This window comes from Aotus nancymaae, unplaced genomic scaffold (assembly GCF_030222135.1).
Source record: "Aotus nancymaae isolate 86718 unplaced genomic scaffold, 86718_ANA_hifiasm-v0.15.2.pri h1tg000007l, whole genome shotgun sequence".
NCBI classification, from domain to species: Eukaryota; Metazoa; Chordata; class Mammalia; order Primates; family Aotidae; genus Aotus; species Aotus nancymaae.
Window position 1 is genome coordinate 62,685,048 of NW_026988418.1, and position 21,980 is coordinate 62,707,027.

Sequence of the window (21,980 nt, forward strand, 5' to 3'; positions counted from 1 at the left end):
AAATTTTTTAAGTTGTTTGGACTCACTATTAACAAGTGAAATTGTCTTCATGTATTCTTGAACCAATTTGGGAACCTCTGCATTAACCATTTGCTAAAGGCCAGACACTCTGCTTGACAATGACAATAATAAAACTGATGAGCCAAGTGTGGTGACTCATGCCTGTAGTTCCACTAGGGAGGATGAAGCGGGAGGATCACTTGAGACCAGGAATTTGAGATCAATCTGGGCAACATACAAGACTCTCTCTCATATATATACACATACACACACACACATATACATATATATATGTATTTGTTTTTAAAGAAAATATTAATAAAATTGGGATTATATACTTGAGAAACTGAATGTCTTTGAGTAATTCAACTTACTTTTGCTTTTTCTCCAGGAGTCCATAAGCTTCTCAAAAGCAGATATTCTGTCTCATTCATTTTGTATGTGTCTTCACTGCCTGGCATTCTGCTTGGCAAATAGGTTTTCAATAAGTACATGATTTTATCTTATTTTATTGCTTTTTATGTAGGGATGGGATCTTGCTATGTTGCTCAGGCTGGTCTTTGAACTCCTGGCCTCAAGCAGTCCTTCCACCTTGGCCTCCCAAAGGAGCAGGGATTACGGGCATGAGCCATCGTGCCCAACCATATGATTTATACTGTATTTCATGAATCATGATCAATTATTTGTGTTATCACTAAATTGCTCTGTGACTTTGGACAAATAACTGTGGAAAATAAAAGTCTCAATTATGACAAAAGTTCATAGAGCCAAACACAAAAGGAAAAGCAAAAACCTTATCACAATTTTGATGACTACAGCAGGCCCTCAAGTAATGTCGTTTCATTCAACATTATTTCATTATAATGTTGATAAGAAAAAAACAATAAAACAACCCAGATTCCCAGCCAGGGCCACTGTCTGTATAAAGTTTGCAAGGTATTCCCATGTCTGTGTGGGTTTCCTCTTACATCTCAAAGGTGTGCACATTAGGTTAACTGGTGTGTCTAAATTGTCTCAGTATGAGTGAGTGTGGGGGTGTGTGTGAGTGGTATACTGGAATGGTATCCTGTCCATTCCAGTGGGTTCCTCCCTTGCACCCTGGGCTGCCAGGATAGGCTCTGGGCATGCTTGACCCTGAACTAAAATAATTGGGTAAATAATGATCCTGTTTTTATGAATCTTTCTTAAACGTATGTATAGCTCACATTTATTTCAATGTTTAAGAATTATTTTGGATCTTTATTTAGAAGTTTGGTGATGTTTTGTGACCAAGGAACTTAACTCTTGTTTATATCAGTTAGCCTATGGTAAACTTGGTTTTATTATATGACATTTCGCTTAAAGTTACAGTTTCCAAGAAACTATCTAAAATATTAAGGATTTATGTACTTAGCTAATGGAATAGATAAATAAGGATTTCTTCTTTAACAAATCTATAAGAGTTGGTGATAATCTAGATTGGGGTGGGCAAACTTTTTCCATAAGGCGCTAAATAGTAAATATTTTAGACTTTGTGGGGCATACAGTCTTTTGTTTTGAGAGGGATGCCGGGCATACAGTCTTTCACACAGCTATTCAGTTCTTGTAACATGAAAGCAGCCTTAGGCAATATGTAAATGAATGGCATAACTGTGTTCCAATACAATTTTATTTACAAAAACAGATGGTGGGCCAGACCTGGCCAAAGGGCCATACTTTGGTGACCCGGATCTAGATTAAGATCTGCTCACAGAAAGCTTTGGTGAGGCGGGGCGTGGTGGCTCATGCCTATAATCCCAGTACTTTGGGATGCCAAGGTGGGTGGATCACCTGAGGTCAGGAGTTCAAGACCAGCTTGGCTAACATGGTGAAACCCCGTTTCTACTAAAAACACAAAAAATTAGCCGGGCGTGGTGGCGCACACCTGTAATGCCAGCTACTTGGGTGGCTAAGGAAAGAGAAACACTTGAACCTGGGAGGCAGAGGTTGCAGTGAGCCAAGATCACACCATTGTACTCCAGCTTGGGTAACAAGAGCAAAACTCCTCATCTCAAAAAAAAAAAAAAAAAAAAAAAAGGCTTTGGTGAAACTCATGTGTGAAGTTAGGAGCCATTGAAAACTATTTTAGGTTGCCAATAGTAATGGCCAAACAGTTAGACACATTGCAGTCATATGAAGATTTCTGTAAGAAGCAGAATTATTAATTCTGCTTTGGAATTAGCAGTTGTGTGTGTAATGAGGAGACTGAAGCAGAAGGACCCAGCCAGTTTCATTTACTATTCCCTGTACTTTTACTCTAGCCAGACTAGGCTATTCACTACTATCTAAATCTTATCCTTCCCCTTATTCATTATTTTGCTTACTTTGTTTCTTGTATCTAAGATGTCTCACTACAATAAAGTAAAATAAAATAGTATGTGAAATTTTTATATAAATTTGTCTCCAAAATAGCTTTAATCTATAGTATAGGATGGCGAATAAGACAGAATTGAGTATCAACACATGCTTTTTTTTCTCAGCTTTTAGAATGATTCCACACCCATTAGAGAAAGGACATCTATTTTACCCTTATCCTAGCTGCACAGAGACAGCTGATAGAGAGCTATTACCTCGTAAGTAAATATTTTAGTTTTCCTAAACTTAAAAATAGTTTTAAGTTTAGATTGTTTATCATAGTGTTCTCCATTTTAAAAGTGCCTTTGGTTGAAATTCAAGACACTGTTTAAATACTGTTTTAGCCCCTTCTGGGACATAGTTGTATAATTTAATTTGTTGAGCAAAAATGTGTGCTAGATGCAACAAAGGACACCAAGATTAAAGATACTAAAAAGAACTGTCATCTTACAAACCTTGAGAAAAGAAATAATGTCAATCCTTCACAAACTTTATTATACAAAAAAAACAATAAAACAGCCCTTATGAATATAGACACAAACATCTTCAACAAAATATTAGCAAACTGAATCCAGCAACATATAGAAAGGCTTATATACCATGACCAAATGGGATTTATCTCACAAATGCAAGTTTGATTTAATATCTGAAAATGTAATGTACCGTGTTAATAGAATAAAGCACAATAGATCCAGGAAAAAGGCATTTGACAAAATCTGGCTCTCATTCAAGATAAAAAGAAAAACTTTCAACAAACTACAAATTGAAGGGGACTTTCTCAACCTGATTTAAAAAAATATATATATCTGAAAAACCCACAGTTAACATACTTAATGGTGAAAGACTGAATGCTTTCCCCCTAAAATCAGGAATAGGGCAAGGATATCTGTTGTCACCACTTCTATTCAATATTGTACTAGAGGTTCTAGCTGGAGTTACCAGGCAAGAAAATAAATAAGAGGCATTCATATTGACAAGGAAGAAGTAAAACTCTCTTTATTCACAGATAGCATGATCTTCTATGTAGGAAATCCTGAGAAATCCATAAAATACTCTTAGAACTAATAAATGAATTCAACAGAGTTGTAGAATATAAGATTAATATACTAAAATTAATTGTATGTCTATGTTCTAGCAGTGAACAATTTGAAAATTGAATTTGGAAAACAATACTAGTCATAGTAGCAACAAAAAGAAAAACTACTTAGAAATAAATTTAACAGAAGAAATATAAGATGTGTACACTAAAAACTATAAAATATTGCTGAGAGAAATTAAAAACTAAATGGAGAGACACTTGATGGATTGGAAGACCCAATTTTTTAATTAATTTATTTATTTGAGACCGAGTCTCACTCTTGCCCAGAATGCAGTGCAGTGGCGCAATTGCAGCTCACTGCAACTTCCACCTCTTGGGTTCAGGCAATTCTTGTGCCTCAGCCTCCCGAGTAGCTAGAATTACAGGAGCATGTCACCATGCCCAGCTAATTTTTGTATTTTTGGTAGAGACAGGGTTTTGCTATGTTGTCCAGGCTGGTCACGAACTCCCGGGCTCAAGCAATCCACCTGCCTCAACCTCCCAAAGTGCTGCGCCTACAGGCATGAGCCATGGTGCCTGGCCCCAATATTATTTAGATGACAGTTCTCTCCAAATTGATCTATACAGTCAATACAATCCATATCAAAATCTCAGGAGGGATTTTGCAAAAAAAAAAAAAAGTAACAAGCTTATTCTAAAAGGAAAGGCAAAGGATCCAGGCAATCTTTATGAAGAAGAATGATATGAAAAAGAGCAGTCAAAGAACTAGAAGGAGAACCAGAAATATGTAGGATTATGATTGCTGATAGTGTTTCAGTCTAGTTCCTGCTTTCAGGAAGCCAGACTTCTCAAAAGAATGGTCTACACTTTGTGTCTCAGTTGCATTATCATCTTTTCTTTTTTTTGTGTAAACTAGTAAATATCTGTTTTAACTTCTCTTTTTATGATTTAGCTGAGAAGCAGTCATACCAAAGGTTATAAACGCTAGCCTGTGCTACAGTTTTTACAATACTGAGCCATTAGAACTTAAGTCTAGGAAGGAGAGTTGCAGGTTTACAGCCATCTAACTTAATTTGTTGAAAAGTTTAAACAGATAAATGAAAATTTAGAAGGAGAGATTATGGCAAATTGAGTATGCTGGTGTTTTTCTTTTAGTGTTTTTAAATTTTCCTTTATCTGCTAAGTGATCTCTTCCTTCTCTGAATTCTTTTTTCTTTTTTTTTTGAGACAGAGTTTTGTTCTTGTCGCCCAGGCTGGAGTGCAGTGGCGCTCGCCTCACGGCAGCCTCTGCCTACTGGGTTCAAGCAATTCTCCTGCCTCAGCCTCCAGAGTAGCTGGGACTACAGGTTCGTGCTACCATGCCTGGCTAACTTTTGTATTTTTAGTAGAGACGAGGTTTCACCATGTTGGCCAGGATGCTCTCAATCTCCTGACCTTGTGATCTGCCCGCCTTGGCCTTCCAAAGTGTAGGGATTACAGGCATGAGCCACCGTGCCTGGCTCTTTTTTTTTTTTTTAAATACCCTTCTCTGAATTCTCAAAGTGTTTTGTGTATTTGTTTACTTCTTAATCTCCCCTTTTAGATTGTAAACTCCTTGAAGGCCAGGATTCTCTTTATTGTTCCTGGATGGAGTTTCTGCTCTTGTTGCCCAAGCTGGAGTGCAATCTCGGCTCACTGCAACTTCCACCTTATGGGTTCAAGCAATTCTCCTGCCTCAGCCTCCTGAGTAGCTGGGATTACAGGCACCCACCACCATGCCTGGCTAAATTTTTTGTATTTTTAGTAGAGATGGGGTTTCACCATGTTGGCCAGGCTGGTCTAAAACTCCTGGCCTCAAGTGATCCACCCGCCTTGGCTTTCCAAAGTGTTGGGATTACAGGCGTGAGCCACTGCACCTGGCCATTGTTCCCGTATCTCTTATAATGGTTACCATAAAAATTGGTATTCAATATATATTGGTTGAATTAATCAAATTTATTAATTTATTCTTATAAACATGGCAGGCACCTTGTAAGTACTTAACTAAAATGCCAAATATTAATACCTTTTCCCTGTCATCCTATTCTGAACTCCTAAACTGCTAACAAAGTTGATAAAAAGATGATGGACGGTCGGGTGCGGTGGCTCACGCCTCTAATCCCAGCACTTTGGGAGGCTGAGGCAGGCGGATTACCTGAGGTCAGGAGTTCGAAACCAGCCGGGTCAACATGGTGAAACCCCGTTTCTACTAAAAATATAAAAATTAGCCAGGTGTGGTGACATACGCCTCTAATCCCAACTACTCAGGAGGCTGAGGCAGGAGAATTGTTTGAGCCCAGGAGATGGAGGTTGCAGTGAACCAAGATTGTGCCACTGCACTCCAGCCTGGTCAACAGAGCAAGACTATGTCTCAAAAAAAAAAAAAAAAAAGCCTGGCACAGTGGCTCGCACCTGTAATCCCAGCACTTTGGGAGGCTGAGGTGGGCTGATCACCTGAGGTCAGGAGATCAAGACCAGCCTGGGCAACATGGTGAAACCCCATCTCTAATAAATAAAAAATTAGCCGGGCGTGGTGGTGCATGCCTGTGATCCCAGCTACTCGGGAGGCTGAGGCAGGAGAATCCCTTGAACCCGGTAGGCAGAGGTTGCAGTTAGCTGAGATCATGCCATTGCACTCTAGCTTGGGCAACAAGAGCAAAACTCTGTCTCAAAAAAAAAAAAAAAGATGATGGACAGTCCAGGCTTGGTAGCTCACACTTGTAATCTTGTAATCCCAGCACTTTGGGAGTCTGAGGGGGGCAGATCACCTGAAGTCAGGAGTCTGAGACCAGCCTGGCCAACATGGCGAAACCCCGTCTCTACTAAAAATAAAAAAATTAGCTGGGTTTGGTGGCGCGCCCCTGTAATCCCAGCCACCGGGGAGGCTGAGGCAGGAGAATCTATTGAACCTGGGAGGCGGAAGTTGCAGTGAGCCAAGATCTGGCCACTGCATTCCAGCCTGGGCAACAGAGCAAGACTGTTTCAAAAAAAAAAAAAAAAAGAGAGAGAAAGCTCTCAAAGGGAGGGCCTAGCTCTCTAGGAGGTCAAGAATGATTCTCAGTTCTCTGACTTGGATGACTTGGAGAATGGTCAATCTATCCTTTAGCAGTAGGAGCTGGTTTGGGAATAGGGGTTGGAGAAATAAGTAAGTTGAAGCCTTGACTATGTTGCCTGTGTAACATCTCATCCATGTATACATACATACCTGTATATGTGTATATATATGTACATATATAGAGATTTATATGCTTAAATATTTTCTTGTATAATCTACTTAACACATACATAGAAGTCTATATTTTACATCTCTAATATATAAGATATATTTGTAAGTTATGTGTATATAATGTATATTATAAATTAAAATATTTATAATGAGTAAATGTTGTAAGCATACTTTGGGTATAAATAATAGGGAGCAACTTCAAACTAGCTTAAACATAAATGGGAATTTGTTGGAAGAACACTGGGTTGTCAGAGAATTCAAAAGTAACAATTATATTTGGACTTTATAAGGGACTAGAACTGGGGACTATAAAGCCATTAGGATTTCCAGGAATCAGTTATTTGTATATCTCTGTCCCTGGCTGCTTTTTTTGGTCTTTCCTATTCTCACTTTCTTTTCCTCCCTCCCCAGCCCCATTTTCTCTTTCTGTGATCTGTCATTTCTGTTTCTCTCAGTGTATCCGCTTTATTCTTATATCTTTCTCTTTACAGTCTGGCTTTCCGTTCATAGACAACATATGGCCAAATTTGAGGCCCCTACAGCCCTCTGTTTACGTGTCATCAGTTCAGACAAACAATACAGAATGATTAATATCTCAATCCCACTTTTTCTTTTCTTCTTCTTCTTTTTTTCTTTTTTGAGACAAGATTTCACTCTTGTCATGCAGGCTGAAATGCAGTGGTGTGATTATGGCTTACTGTAGCCTTGCCTTCTAACTCTCAAGAGATCCTCCTCAAGCCTGTAATCCCAGCACTTTGGGAGGCCGAGGCAGGTGGATCATGAGGTCAAGAGATCGAGACCATCCTGGTCAACATGGTGAAACCCCGTCTCTACTAATACAAAAAATTAGCTGGGCATGGTGGCGCGTGCCTGTAATCCCAGCTACTCAGGAGGCTGAGGCAGGAGAATTGCCTGAACCCAGGAGGCGGAGGTTGCAGTGAGCCGAGATCGCACCATTGCACTCCAGCCTGGGTAACAAGAGTGAAACTCCATATCAAAAAAAAAAAAAAAAAAAAAGAGATCCTCCCACCTCAGCCTCCTGAGTAGCTAGAACTACAGGCACGTGCCACCATGCCTAGCTAATTTTTGGTAGAGATGAGGTTTCACCATGTTGCCCAGGCTGGTCTTGAACTCCTGAGTACAAGTAATCTGCCTGTCTCAACAAGTATTGGGATTCCAGGCGTGAACCACTGCCCCCAGACTTAATCACACTTCTAAAACTTCTGGGAGAGAGAATCAGATTTATCCAGGTGTTTATTCCTTGTCCAGTCAGCTGTGGCCTAAGGACAGGATTAGGTTGTGTAAATAAAATTGCCAGTGGTCTTAATATCTCTTTCTCTGTACATCTCACAAAACAGACTTGGGAGTCATCATATTCTAGATAGCAAAAGAAGTTCTAGGCATAAATCACTAAGGAAAACTGTATAGAGTGAGAACTGAACTGAGGGTGGAACCATGGATGCACAAAAATATCTAAGGAATGAGTGGCAGAAAGAGAGTTGAAGATTCAGTGAAGAGGTTGTCAGAGAGACAGGACAAGAACTAGAACTAGATATCATAGAACTAAAAGGAAGAAGAAATTTCTAAGTGAGGAGGAATATCCGAGGTAATAGGTAAGGTAAACACTAAGAAGAATCCATTGACTTCAGCAATTAAGGTGTCATTAATGAGAAAAATTTTATTTTCCTTCCTAAAGTCGTGGTGGTGGTAGTTTTTGTTGTCTTTCCATTTTAACAAGAACAAGTATATTTAAGGCAAAAGAATGGACCTTAAATTATGGAACATCAATATGCAAGAGTGTATTATATTAAGGTAATAAATTTAGCCTAAAATAATGCCCTCCTTTGTAAATTATTACAAAGGTTATCTAATATAAGGCCAATTTTACATAGTAATATGAATAAAATCAGAGTTATTATCATATTGTCAAAGTCATAAGCTGTAAGACCAAACTGCTTTTTGGCAAGCCTTTATTAATTCTAACTCCATATAGGGTATAAACTCCAGAAGATAGGAGAGGGGGAATATGCTGGGGGGTTTTGTTTGGTTATATTTTATGTTCTTAGAATATTTTTTCTGTCTCTGACTGTGGTAGAATGAACAAAATGTTAATAATATGGAGTTTTAATACCCACGAGTACTTAATGTTTTTTGTTTTTAATTTTCCTTCAACCTTGATATGACTTACCACATTCTGGAATTTGCTTATGGACCTCATAAGTTCAGAGTTGAACTATTCCCCTAGTTCACATAGCTGTTTAGTCATCTTTTATGCCTCCTGATAAATTTTTCTCTATAAGCCAGTGATGAAATTTAAACTTTCATTCCAAGGGAGTGTTTCTGTACTAGTCAGTCATCCATTATTTTGATATATTAGCCAAACATTGACTGACAAATGAATCTACAGAAAGCAATCCAAGAAGAAATAATTAGGTCTCTCCTACAGTAGAAAAATCTCCTATTTTAGGAAATTTCCTTACTAAAGCTATGCAGTTTTCTACCTTATAAAGTGAGAATAATAACTACTATCGATGAGGGTTATTGAAAAGAATTAAATGAGCTAATATAAATTAAAGTTATTTATAAAACATAAAGTGCTATATAGGTTAGCTAATATTACTAACTTTGCTGTCTTGTATTTCCCATCTTCTTGAATACCAGGGTTTGTTTCTCTTGATTTGAAGTTAGGAAGAAGAAGTTGGCCTCTTATGGCTGAGGGACAGTGCGAAGGGGACTGCTGACTGGTTCTTTGGGTGCTGAAAGTACAATGTTCTCTACAGTTTCTAATGTTTCTAACTTTTCAAAATTCAGTTTTGATGTGCTTTTACTTTAAACATGGCTCAAGTTTCTGGAAATTTTCTGGATTTTTAATGAGTTTATGTTTTGGTATATACTTTCTGAATATAGTATAATAAAAATAAAAATATAGTTGTTGAAGGAAGCTTAGATGTAATCTCTGTGAATCATTATGTTTTAAAAGTGAAATTTATAGCTGACCTTGGTTCAGCACAAAATTAGTCATCCCTTACTAATGCAGGATATTACATCAGGAATTCCTGGGTTAGTATCCAGCCCTAAGCAGAGAACTTCCCGGCCTAATGAAGTCCCAGAATAGCTCTCAGTTTAGCAGACATTTATTGAGCACCTACTGCATGTTAGGTACTCTAATAGGCTCATCTCAGTATTGTTATTCAAGTATTTTCAAATTTCAAATAAAATAGAAATACTTGAGTATAATTGATAAAATATCCAATCACTAGAAAAATAATAACTGAGTAAATGTGTAAATATGGCAATATAAGAAAATTTATTGTCAGAATCCTAGGCCTTTGATTTTCTAGTTTAGTTTTTTTGTTTTTGTTTTTTTGAGATGGAGTCTTGCTCTGTCAGCAGGATAGAGTATAGTGGTGTGATCTTGGCTCACTATAACCTCCACCACTTGGGTTCTAGCGATCCTCCTGCCTCAGCTACCCATGTAGCTGTGACTACAGGTGTGCATCACGATGCTTGGCTAATCTTTCTATTTTTAGTAGAGATAGGGTTTCACTGTGTTGGCCAAGCTGGTCTCAAACTCCTGACCTCAAGTGATTCACCCACCTCAGCCTCCCAAAGTGCAGGAATTAAAGACATGAGCCACACCATGCCTGGCCTACCTACTTTAGTTTTTACAGTGTTTAATGAAATGCCACATATAGAAACACATTAATAACTGGGTAAAATTATTAATTATGGTTCTAGGAAATCTCCAATGACATGTCTGCCTCTTTCTACTAGTCTTTGAACTCCCAAAGAACAAGAATTAATAACAACTCAAGGTCAGGCACAGTGGCTCACACCTGTAATCCCAGCACTTTGAGAGGCCAAGGCAGACAGATCTCTTGAGGCCAGGAGTTCGAGACCAGCCTGGCCAACATGGCATAACCCATCTCTACTAAAAATACAAAAATTAGCTGGGTGTGGTGGCCTGCGCCTATAATCTCAGCTACTTGGGAGACTAAGGCACAAGAATCACTTGAACCTGGGGGCAGAGGTTTCAGTGAGCCAAGATTACATCACTGCATTCCAACCTGGGCAAGAGAGTGAGACTCTGTCTCAAAAAAAAAACAAAAAAAACAGCAACTCAAATTTTTTTATTTAGAGAAGCTCTGTCACCCAGGCTGGAGTGCAGTGGCATGATCATAGCTTACTGCAGCCTCAAACTCCTGGGTTCAAGCTATCTTCCCACCCAGCCTCCTGAGTAGCTGGGACTACATATAGGCACACACCATCATGTTGGGCTAACTTTTTAAAATTTTTAAAGAGATGGGGGTCTCAATGTTTTGCTTAGACTGGTCTCAAATGCCTGGCTTTAAGCCATCCTCCTGCTTTGGCCTCCCAAAGTGCTGGGATTACAGGTGTGAGCCACCACCCATAGCTACAACTCACATTTATTAAGCACTTAAAATGTTCATCATTACAACTCTCTATAGTAACTTCTAGAGGGTTTAGCAACTTATTCAAGATCACATAGCTAATAAGTGACAAAGCTTTTTTTCAGAATCACCTCAGCATGACTTTGTAATCAATGCCCTTTCCCATGATGCCATCCTGTTCCCACACCCAGCACAGTTGTCTGGCTATTTAGATATGCTGTTGATGTTGGGATAAATAATGGATGACCGTCTTCTACCTTGTTTAGCCAGAGACTTTTCTTTCAAAAAAAAATTTTTTTTTACTTTTTAGTTTTTAAAAAAAGATTTCATTTGAAAAGATTAAGACTTGTTTACATGTTATTCTGAAATAAAATTGATTCTTACCAATTCTCCATTGCAGCTTTTCATCATGTTTCTGTTTACCCAAAGAGGGAGCTTCCTTTGTTCATCCATTTCACAGCAGGATTTTGCTCTTCTACGGCAATGATAGCCATTCTCACACACCAGTTTCCTGAAATCATGGGTATTTTTGTTAAAGCTGTAAGTATGATCTCAAGGACTTGTGTAGATTATTTGTAAAACACACAAGAAACCATCTCTGATCTGCCTGTGCTAACCCAGCTAAGCAGTGGAAGATATTTGTTGTAAATTAAAGGAATTTATTTGTAAAGTTACTGCCATAACTATGTCAAACATAAATTTTCAGTGATTTGAGCTACTTCTCCTGCTTAAAAGTTTAAAGAATACAATATAAGATTATAACAATATAACATTATAAAGTTTGCTCTTATAGATCACTTTTGGTGATAAACAGCATGTGTTACTATCTTTGGTATTTTTTAAAATTCCCTGTTTTGTAAACAAACCCTTCGATGTTTTTCACTTAAATGAAATCATTAGTTCTCAGGATTTGCTGAACTTTAAAGTCAAGAGCACAACAAAGATGGATAATAAGTACCTAAGGCAGGGGACAGATGAGACATTTGTCCCTAGGTACAGAATGTGCCTATGTCTCAAAGGTTCTCCAAGTTACTGTGTCTGCTTGTTCTTACTAACCTTCCCCAGACATGGATTACAACCATGTATAGATCTTTATTTTCATTTTTACCCTTTAGTTTTGAACTGCTTCACCATTTCCTGAATCAGTTAATACTTGAGGACTGACATTAGAGTGGGTATCTCATCACTATTTACTCTTTCTTTTTTTGAGACAAGTTCTTGCTCTGTCACCCAGGCTAGAGTGCAGTGATGCGATCTCACTGCAGCCTCCACCTCCTGGGTTCAACAGTCCTCCCACCTTAGCACCCCCCTGAGTAGCTGAGACTATAGGCACATGCCACCATGCACAGTTACTTTTTGTGTTTTTTTATAGAGACAGGGTTTTGTCTTGTTGCCCCGGCTGGTCTTGAACTCCTGGGCTCAAGTGAGCCACCATGCCCAGTGACTATTTACTCTTCTGTATAAACTTACTAATGTCACTGACTCAAAGTAAAATTAGCAAAGATAATTGCCTTTAAGTCTCTAAAGTCTGTTTCAAAAAAATAAAATGCATCTTTCTTGTACATCTTTGCATTTCTACCAGGTAATAAGAGTTAAAACCCAAAAAGAAAATGCTGATTAATATATTCCCCAAAATAAAAACACTGAGAACCATGGACAAACTAGTCCTTACTTGGTAATGTATTTTCTGTATTTTTCTCTATATGCCTCCATTCTAACTTGTTTCCTCAGAGTTTCTTTTTCTGCCTTAAGAATAGTTTATTTTGTGCCTTAAAGATTAGTTGGCTTTTTTCTGGCACCAGTGGTAAGAGCAGTGGTTTCTCTTTTTCCCTGAAGGTCAACCATATAATGTGTTAAGTTGCCACTGGCTGTAGGCCTAGGAGTCTGAGTCTGCACTTGATTCTGGGTCAAACTTCAAGAAGAATGACTTCCCACTGTTGTTCAGGGAGGATAGCTATTTGGTTTGGAAACTGACTATTCTATTTCTTCTTAGTGTAAAATGAACACTTAGTGATCATACTCATAACTGTTATTTACAATAGTGCTAATAGTTGAGTGAGTGCATCTCAAACTGAAATGACCTTACTATGTAATCTGGCATGGAATAAAAATGGACTAGAAAGAGAATTCCATCCATTTAATAGTGGGAAAGAAAAAGTGCAACTGTGTATGTGAGATCACAGGCAAGCAATGGGAGAGATGATTCTTGGATTTGTCTTAGGCAAGTGGAATGGGAAAGAAGTGGAATAGAGCAAGGAAAGAGATCTAGAATCTGGAATAGATATATAGCAACTGTTAATAGTGTATTTCCATGGGGTGCTAGCCACAATTAATGTTTATAGTGTCTGCCTTTACCTAGGCTGTCACTAATGGCACCAGCAGAACCTTTTTTTTTTATTTTTAAATTTTTAAATTTTATTTTTTTTAATACTTTTTAAGTTCTGAGGTACATGTGCAGATTGTGCAGTTTTGTTACATAGGTATACATGTGCCATGGTGGTGGTTTGCTGCATCTATTGCCCCATCATCTACATTAGGTATTTCTCCTAATGCTGTCCCTCCCCAATCCCCCCACCCCCTGCTAATCCTCCCCTAGCCCCTCACCCCCCAGGCCCTGGTGTGTGATGTTCCCTTTCCTGTGTTCATGTGTCCTCATTGTTCAGCACCCACTTATGAGTGAGAACATGTGGTGTTTGGTTTTCTGTTCTTGTGTCAGTTTGCCGAGAATGATGGTTTCCAGTTTCATCCATGTCTTTGCCAAGGACTTGAAGTCATCCTTCTTTACAGCTGCATAGTATTCCATGGTGTATGTGTGCCACATTTTCTTTATCCAGTCTATCATTGATGGGCATTTGGATTGGTTACAAATCTTTGCTATTGTGAACAGTGCTGCAATAAACATATGTGGTACCAGAAGAACTTTTATGATTACATAGCCTAAGCTCCCTAGCACTTCTCTAGCAGAGACTGAGAATGAATAATTACATATTTTAAAGTGGAAGCTTCTTTTTCAGACCAACAGTTATTGATATACTTTGGATTTCCAAGGGTAGGTTCCATGTAAGAGTTAATGGGAAATGACTGTGGTATGGGCAGTTTCCAGCTTTTTTTTTTTTTTTTTTCTTTTTTGAGATATAGTCTTAACTCTGTCGCCCAGGCTAGAGTGCAGTGGTGTGATCTTGGTTCACTGCAACCTCTGCCTCCTGAGTTCAAGCGATTCTCCTGCCTCAGCCTCCTGAGTAGCTAGGACTACAGGCACACGCCATAACGCCTGGCTGATTTTTGTATTTATAGTAGAGATGGAGTTTTGCCATGTTAGGCTGATCTCGAACTCCTGACCTCAGGTGATAACTCACCTTGGCCTCCCAAAGTGCTGGGATTACAGGGGTGAGCCACTGCGCCTGGCCAGTTTCCAGCTTATAAACACAATGTGTAAATGCCTTTATAGACAGACAAACAGCAAGGAAACTAGAGGCTTAAATTGCACTTCTTCACCACTTCACAGAGTGTGCTCTGTGCAGATGCTTTAGGAGCATTACCATCACTCAGGAGCTCATTAAAAATGCATAACCTCAGGCACCACTGCAGACCTTCTGAATCAGAATCTGCATTTTAACAAGATCCCCAGGTGATCATATATATACATATACATATATATACACACACACACACAAACACACATTTAAAGCTTCAGGAAACTTGCTGTACTCTATCCCCAACATGAAGAATTTAGAACAGCAAGATAGTGCTGCGTTGTCAAGGAAGAGGCAGCGTTGTAGAGTGGTTATGAAATAGACTCTGGGAGGCAAGCTGCTTTGCTTTGAATTCTAGCCTTGAAACATTGCTGTACAACCTCAGGTAAGTTACTTAACTTTTTCTACCCTTAGTTGGAAAATGAGAATAATACTACCTCTGATGGGTTTTCGTGCGGGTTAAATGAGTTTGAAATACTCAATTAGGACTGTGTCTACCCATAGTAAAAAGTAGGTGAGTGTTAGCTGTTGTTGCTGCCTTCATTGTCATCATCATCATGAAAATACAGCAGTAATGGGAAACCCTACCCCCATCTCGTTTAAAGCAGATATGTCCTAACAGTAAGTTCAAAATGCATTTTTTCCATAGACACTATAATATAAATGGTGGTTGGGTATCATTTTGAAAACACTATTAGTAGGCCAGATGCGATGGCTCTCATGCCTGTAATCCCAACACTTTGGGAGGCCGAGGCAGGCAGATCACTTGAGCTCAGGAGTTCATGACCAGCCTAGGCAACATGGTAAAACCCCATCTCTACCAAATATACAAAAAAATTAGCCAGGCGTGGTGATATATACCTGTGGTCCCAGCTACTCAGGAGGCTGGAATGGGAGGATTGCTTGAGCCCGGGAGGTGGAGGTTGCAGTGAGCCAAGATCTCACTATTGCACTCCAGCCTGGGCAACAGAGCAAGATCCTGTCTCAAATATATATGTGTGTGTGTGTGTGTATGTGTGTGTGTGTATGTGTGTGTGTATTAGTACTGTGCCTCTGGTATATTATGTGTATGTGAAATATAGAAAGAGGAGAAATGTGGTGGCTCATGCCTGTAATCCTAGCACTTTGGGAGGCCGAGGCAGGCAGATCACTTGAGGTCAGGAGTTTGAGACCAGCCTGGCCAACATGGTGAAACCCCATCTCTACTAAAAATACAAAAATCAGCTGGGCATAGTGGCAGTTGCCTGTAATTGCAGCTACTGAGGAAGCTGAGGCAGGGGAATCACTTGAACCCAGGAGGTGGAGGTTTCAGTGAGCCCCACGTCGCACCAATGCACTCCAGCCTGGGTGACAGTGAGACTCCGTCTCAGGAAAAAAAAAAAGAAAATGGAGAAATGTTTCACGTTCTAGGTATTGATAAACTATCTTGCAGAACAGAACCTGTTGGTAAGTTGCAAACTGTCTGTGTTAGGATTTCCAGTTAACTCAGATATTTTATAGCCAAATAAAGTAGAAATTGGTGAAGAATCTTTTAGACATATTTGTTCTATTTCAGAAGACAGACTTTTAAAAAATTTCCTAAATTTCTTTATCATTTATATTTTTCTCATCTAATATCTTTTTGTAATAGCTCACATGCCAGAGCAAATTGAATTTGAATTTCTTAAAATGTATTTGTTACAAAAATTGCGTTTTTGTGAGGCCAGGCACTGGGGACTGATTTTAAATAGTTCTTACTGTACATCAGATTTAGAGAAATGAAAGGGAATGGACTAGACTGGCTAATGATTTTGGTGCCTCTTCTTTTGCATGGTATCAGTCTATGTGGAATAAGACTTCATTTTTAGCAAGTTAAGATTTTTTTTCCCCTGATTTTTCTCCTGGCTGAGATGAAAACCTAGTCTGACATTAGACATAGAGCAATGAAAAAGTGTTGCATAAATCCCTGGAGATGTGGAATGTGCTTATATCAGAGCTGATATTCTCTAAGGCCAGAATTCCTGAAAAAGGAAAAATTGCTTTTAAGTGGTAGGTCATTTTCTCACCTGCTTTGAAGCCTGCTGGATTAAATATGAGAGTTCAAAGTAAGGGTAGCCAGCAAACCAACTGAACTGGAATCTGATTCTGCTTATCTGAAAGGAGCTTCTTTATTTAAGAACAGCACTGCCCTCTCTTTAGAGAACCAATCTTTTACTCTGGCCCCTTTCATTTCTCTCTTGCAAGAAAAGTGTTCTTAGCAAGGCTTCGGAGGGTGTTATCACAATAGTAAAAAGACTTAAAGATGATCTTGGGGGTTTCACTAACTTACTGATAAACTCAGGCTTGTGGTATGTGACTTTAGTGTTTTGAATTCAGAAATGTGTTTAAATATAAAAGTCTCTAGTTGGGGCTGGGCGCGGTGGTTCACGGTTGTAATCTCAGCACTTTGGGAGGCCAAGGCCGGCAGATCACTTGAGTTTAGGAGTTCGAGACCAGCCTGGCCAACATGATGAAACCCCGTCTCTACTAAAAATACCAAAAAATTAGCCAGGTTTGGTGATGCTTGCCTATAATCCCAGCTACTTGGGAGGCTAAGGCAAGAGAATCGCTTGAACCCGGGAAGCAGAGGTTGCAGTGAGCCAAGATCGTCCCACTGCACTCCAGTCTGAGTGACAGAACAAGATTCCGTCTCAAAAAAAAAAAAAAGTTTCTAGTTGGGTTTTAACTAAACAGGGTAGTCTTTGCAATTCTGGCAGAGAAGGGTGTTACAGGTAAAGATAGGAATCAGAGATTCCCAAATAAATTGACCATTTTAGTATAGCAAAACTTTGTTGAAGTTTGTTTTACTGAATGCATATTGTAGCTGTGCTGGAGTGGGAATGGGCTTTGTTACCACATACTTCTACTAATCTTTATGTGGGAAAATGTGGTTGGACATGCCAGTGACGAATTTCTGAACAACTCATAATTGGCTGGCTCCACTGTAACTAGGGCCTTAAAATCTGCTTGATTAATTCTTTAAGGACTACATTAGCCAAGTTGCATGATTTCCAAAGATATAGAAGGTCAGATGTTACACTAACAAAGAACCTCTCTACAGAATGTCTCACTGGGGTTTCTTCAGCCCCTTCCTAAAAATAATTAAAATTTTTCTTCCCAAATTACATTTTTAAAATAATAAGCAGATATAAATGCCAAGTGTCTTTCACTGAAAAGTGAACAAAACTTTTGGGAAGATTTGTCCACTATTCTTACTATTTTTTTCAGGGAAAAGGTTGATCTTCAGAACCGGGGGAGTTGATAAACAATTATAAATATATATTAATGTACACCAATTTTAAAATATATGATTGTTTTTAAAGGTTCTTAGTTTTCCATTATTATAACCTGTAACATGATAGTTGTATACTTCTTTATTAAACACCTAGGGCCACATTCAGAAATTAAATTAACAATTAAAATAAATTTCTTCTCTTTGTTTGAAAATGGATTACTTTCAAAGCTATGAGATTTTTTTAGTTCATAAGAACTGAGATAGTTTTTAAAATATTTTGAAATGTAACTAAACTTACATTTCTGTAAAATATTCTATAGCCATGCTATTTCCACAGTTATAAACCTGAGTTGTTTCCCAGAAAGAATACAGATAATAAAATAAGCCTATGTGTGACAGGTCAAAATTTTTAAATGTTTACATATTTGTTCCACTGTTGGTGCCTCTAAAGTCTTTATTTGGGCAGCCTTGCATATTCAATTTTAATTTTCTTTACTAACTGGGACTTTGGATCAAGAGAAAAGCTATTCTCTACTTCTTAGAAGGGTATTTCTCATGTTTCATCCTTGTTTTCTCCTTCAAAAAGAACCAACTAAGAAATTTGTGAAATTGCTGGTATTATTATTCATCCAGATTTTCTAAGCACTGAACTCTTCTAAGGGGGAAGGAAAATAATAAAAGTTAGGACAATGTACTTTTTTTTTTTTTTTTCGAGATAGGATCTCACTCTCTCACCCAGGCGGGAGTGCAATGGTGCTATTTCAGCTCACTGCAACCTCCACTTCCTGGGCTCAAGTGATCCTCCCACCTCAGTCTCCCAAGAGGCTGGGACTACAGATGTATGCCTCCATGCCAGACCAATTTTTTTTTTTGTCTTGATAGAGTTATAACCAGACTAATTTTTAAAACTTTTTTATAGAGATGGGGTCTCACTTTGCAGCCCGGGTCTCCAACTCCTGAGCTCAAGCAATCTGCCCACCTCAGCCTACCAAAATGCTGTGATTATAGGCTTGAGCCACCGTGCCCAGCCATGTCAATGTACTTTCTATTATTATGATTATTATTTTTGAGACAGAGTCTGCCTCTGTTGCCCAGGATGGAGTGCAGTGGCATAATCTGGGCTTACTGCAATCCCCGCCTTCCTGGCTCAAACCATCTGCCCACCTCAGCCTCCCGAGTAGTTGGGACTACAGGCATGCACCACCATGCCTGGCTAATTTGTGTATTTTTGGTAGAGACAGGGTTTCACCATGTTGCCCAAGGCTAGTCTCGAACTCCTGAACTCAAGCAATCCACCCGCCTTGGCCTCCCAAAGTGCTGGGATTACAAGCGTGAGCCACTGTGCCCAGCCAACAATGTACTTTTTAATGCATGTGTATATCCTTTCCCCAGGGTTTAATTCAGTTTTAAAGTTTGTAGAAAACATCCTTTTTTCCCATTAACATGTGCCTGTCAAGTATGAAGTTCACAGAAGCTCTCCCAGAATTTGTTTCACATATGTTTAATCATCTTTTTCCCCCTCAAAGTGAAAATTTCATTGCTAAAGTTTAGGACATCATGTCACTAACTGCTACTGATATATTTATTGCTTAATCATTAGCACTTGGGATACATGGCGTGCTTAGCAGTTTTTAGAAGAGCTATGCTTAGATATTGCTGTAAATCACTTATTCCAAACCCATTCTCCTAGTGATACTATAATTCACAATAGGAAACACTGATACTTGTTTTAGAAAACATCTCTATCTTTCAGACCCAGCATAGTCCTCTAAATTGGAAGAATCACAGGATACAGAAGAAAATTATAATATTGAGGAATAGTTTTTAGCTTTTTTCTTGGTGTTTAGCTTCCTTCCCCTACCAATCAAATTGCTAATGCTCTAAAGAACTAAATTAGGAAGACTACGTAATATATTACAATTCTAAACCAAAAGTAACCCAGACTTCAGTTAGTTCTTCACTTTTATTAAAAGAGATTATACTTATATTCTCATGTATTCTTACTGGAGCCATTGGAACATTATAAATGGGAAGTTTGAGTCATCAAAGTTAAATGATGTGCCTAAAATTACACAGTTGGTGAGTTAGCTTATTACTTTTAGTCGTGATATATACTTGGTTTCAATAATATATCACCCTTCACAACTTACACTGAAACAAGTACAAAAGAATAAATTTCATACCAGAGATAGTAATGCTGAAGGGATATAGAATGACAGGGTGGTGATATCCAGTGGCTTGCTAGAGAAATCTTCCTGTAAGAGTTAAATTTGGAGAAGAGTTTTAAATGAAGATGCTGATGTGGATTGTCAGAAAAATAGAAAGGGTGGTTAAGTTGGAGAAATGTTTACCTCAAAGTCAAGGATATCAGTGGGCAAATAAGCTGCCTGGGAGTACTCTTCACAGTTTAAGTCTGTTTGATGAACTCCAGTGCTTTAAAATAGAGAATGAAAGCTATGCATTGTGGCTGACGCCTGTAATCCCTGTACTTTGGGAGGCTGAGGCGGGAGGATTGCTAGAGCCCAGGAGTTCAAGACCAGCCTGGGCAACATAGCAAGACCTTGTAAAAATGAAAAGTAAAAATAAAAATAAATTAGCTGAAAAAAATTAAAAATAAATAAAAATAGCCGGGCATGGTGGCATATCCCTGTAGTTCCAGCTCCTTGGAAGGCTGAAGCAGGAGAATCGCCTGAACCCAGGAGTTGGAGGTTACGGTGAGCCATGATAGCACCACCACATTCCAGTCTGGGGGACAGAGCAAGACCTTATCTTAAATAAATAGGTACATACATACCTACCTACATCAATTACTTAAAAATAACGCCGCCGGGCACGGTGGCTCACGCCTGTAATCCCAGCACTTTGGGAGGCTGAGGCGGGCGGATCACGAGGTCAAGAGATCAAGACCATCCTGGCCAACGTGGTGAAACCCCATCTCTACTAAAAATACAAAAATTAGCTGGGCATGGTGGCACATGCTTGTAGTCCCAGCTACTCAGGAGGCTGAGGCAGGAGAATCGCTTGAACCCGGGAAGCAGAGGTTGCAGTGAGTTGAGATCACGCCACTGCACTCCAGCTTGGCAACAGAGCAGGACTCTGTCTCAAAAAAAAAAAAAAAAAAAAAAAAAAAAAAACCACACATTTGCTTTTCTGTCTTTCAAACTGGTTCATTCCAGTGTCATTCCTCTTCTTGCTAGTTAGCTGCTTAAGAAAGAATGCTGTTTGGTCATTTATACTACATGCTCACGTTACTGCATAAAGGACTTCAGCCTCTCTAAGTGCTTAAAATGTACAGTAATACTAAAGAAAATACTAAAGTAAGCCCTGGTTTGTAATGATTCGGAGGGAATTTGACTCTCAAGTTACTTTTTTAAAGTTTTAATATAAAATATAAATGTATACTTTATGTTTCAATATCAGTCTTCTTTCAAAATCAAAGGGCAAGTTTGTAAAGGACTATAGGGTGAAGTTAAACTGAACATAATCAACTTTTGGTCTAAAATATAACCTATAAGTTTTTTTCCTAAACTAGGAATTTTAGGTAGCAGAGTTACTTCTAGTAATTGTATCAATAGGTAGGAAACTTGGGTGTATTCCTTAATGTTCATGAGGCCTCAGTAAAATATTGGGTTTTCATTGGGTTTTCAGATATGAATTTGAGGAAATCAGTAAATTATTTTTGTTGTGTAGTAACATTAAGATTGTCTCAGGTCCATCTTGACAGTAGCCAGATTCAAGGAGAGAAATTATTTGGGATTCAGTAATACATAACAAAATTAAGAATAGGATATTTAGAGAATGCAAATCACATAATCACCTTCTGACCTCACCCTGTAATTTCAAGCATTCTGGAAATAAAATGTGTATGTACTGTTCAAGAAAAGAGCTTGAACAGAAAAGGGCTATGTTTCCTTTAAACACCCTTGCAGATGACCAATGTGACATACAGAGAAAGATGCAGCTTAGGGGACAATTGGAGAAGGGAGCATATTCTCACAGTCTTTTTTAGGAACATGCCAGCTCTTTTCTTCATTTATTCAATATGCTGGAGTCCCAGTTTCTTTGTGAAGCCAGAGTTCATGCTTTTACTCCCAGGTAGCAGCAGCTTTACAATTAAATTTTAATCCAACAATGTTGTTAGACTCCTATCAAGAGTACAGCCACAGCTGTTCTTGGCAGGCAAATA

General features: G+C 38.7%; 1 protein-coding gene across 13 annotated transcripts in view; it reads left to right on the forward strand.

The window, feature by feature from the left end:
* Positions 1–21,980, forward strand: part of ST7L (suppression of tumorigenicity 7 like) — a 101,836-nt gene that overhangs the window by 66,390 nt on the left and 13,466 nt on the right. For 9 of the 13 annotated variants that reach the window (XM_012466575.3, XM_064372705.1, XM_064372711.1 and 6 more), the window contains 2 exons: positions 2,499–2,591; positions 11,469–11,608. In XM_012466575.3, coding sequence (XP_012321998.1) covers positions 2,499–2,591; positions 11,469–11,608 — 233 coding nt within the window. Of the gene's footprint in view, positions 1–2,498; positions 2,592–11,468; positions 13,662–21,980 lie in introns of those variants that run through there. The other 4 variants (XM_012466577.3, XM_012466582.3, XR_001109670.3 and 1 more) reach the window with 3 other exon arrangements.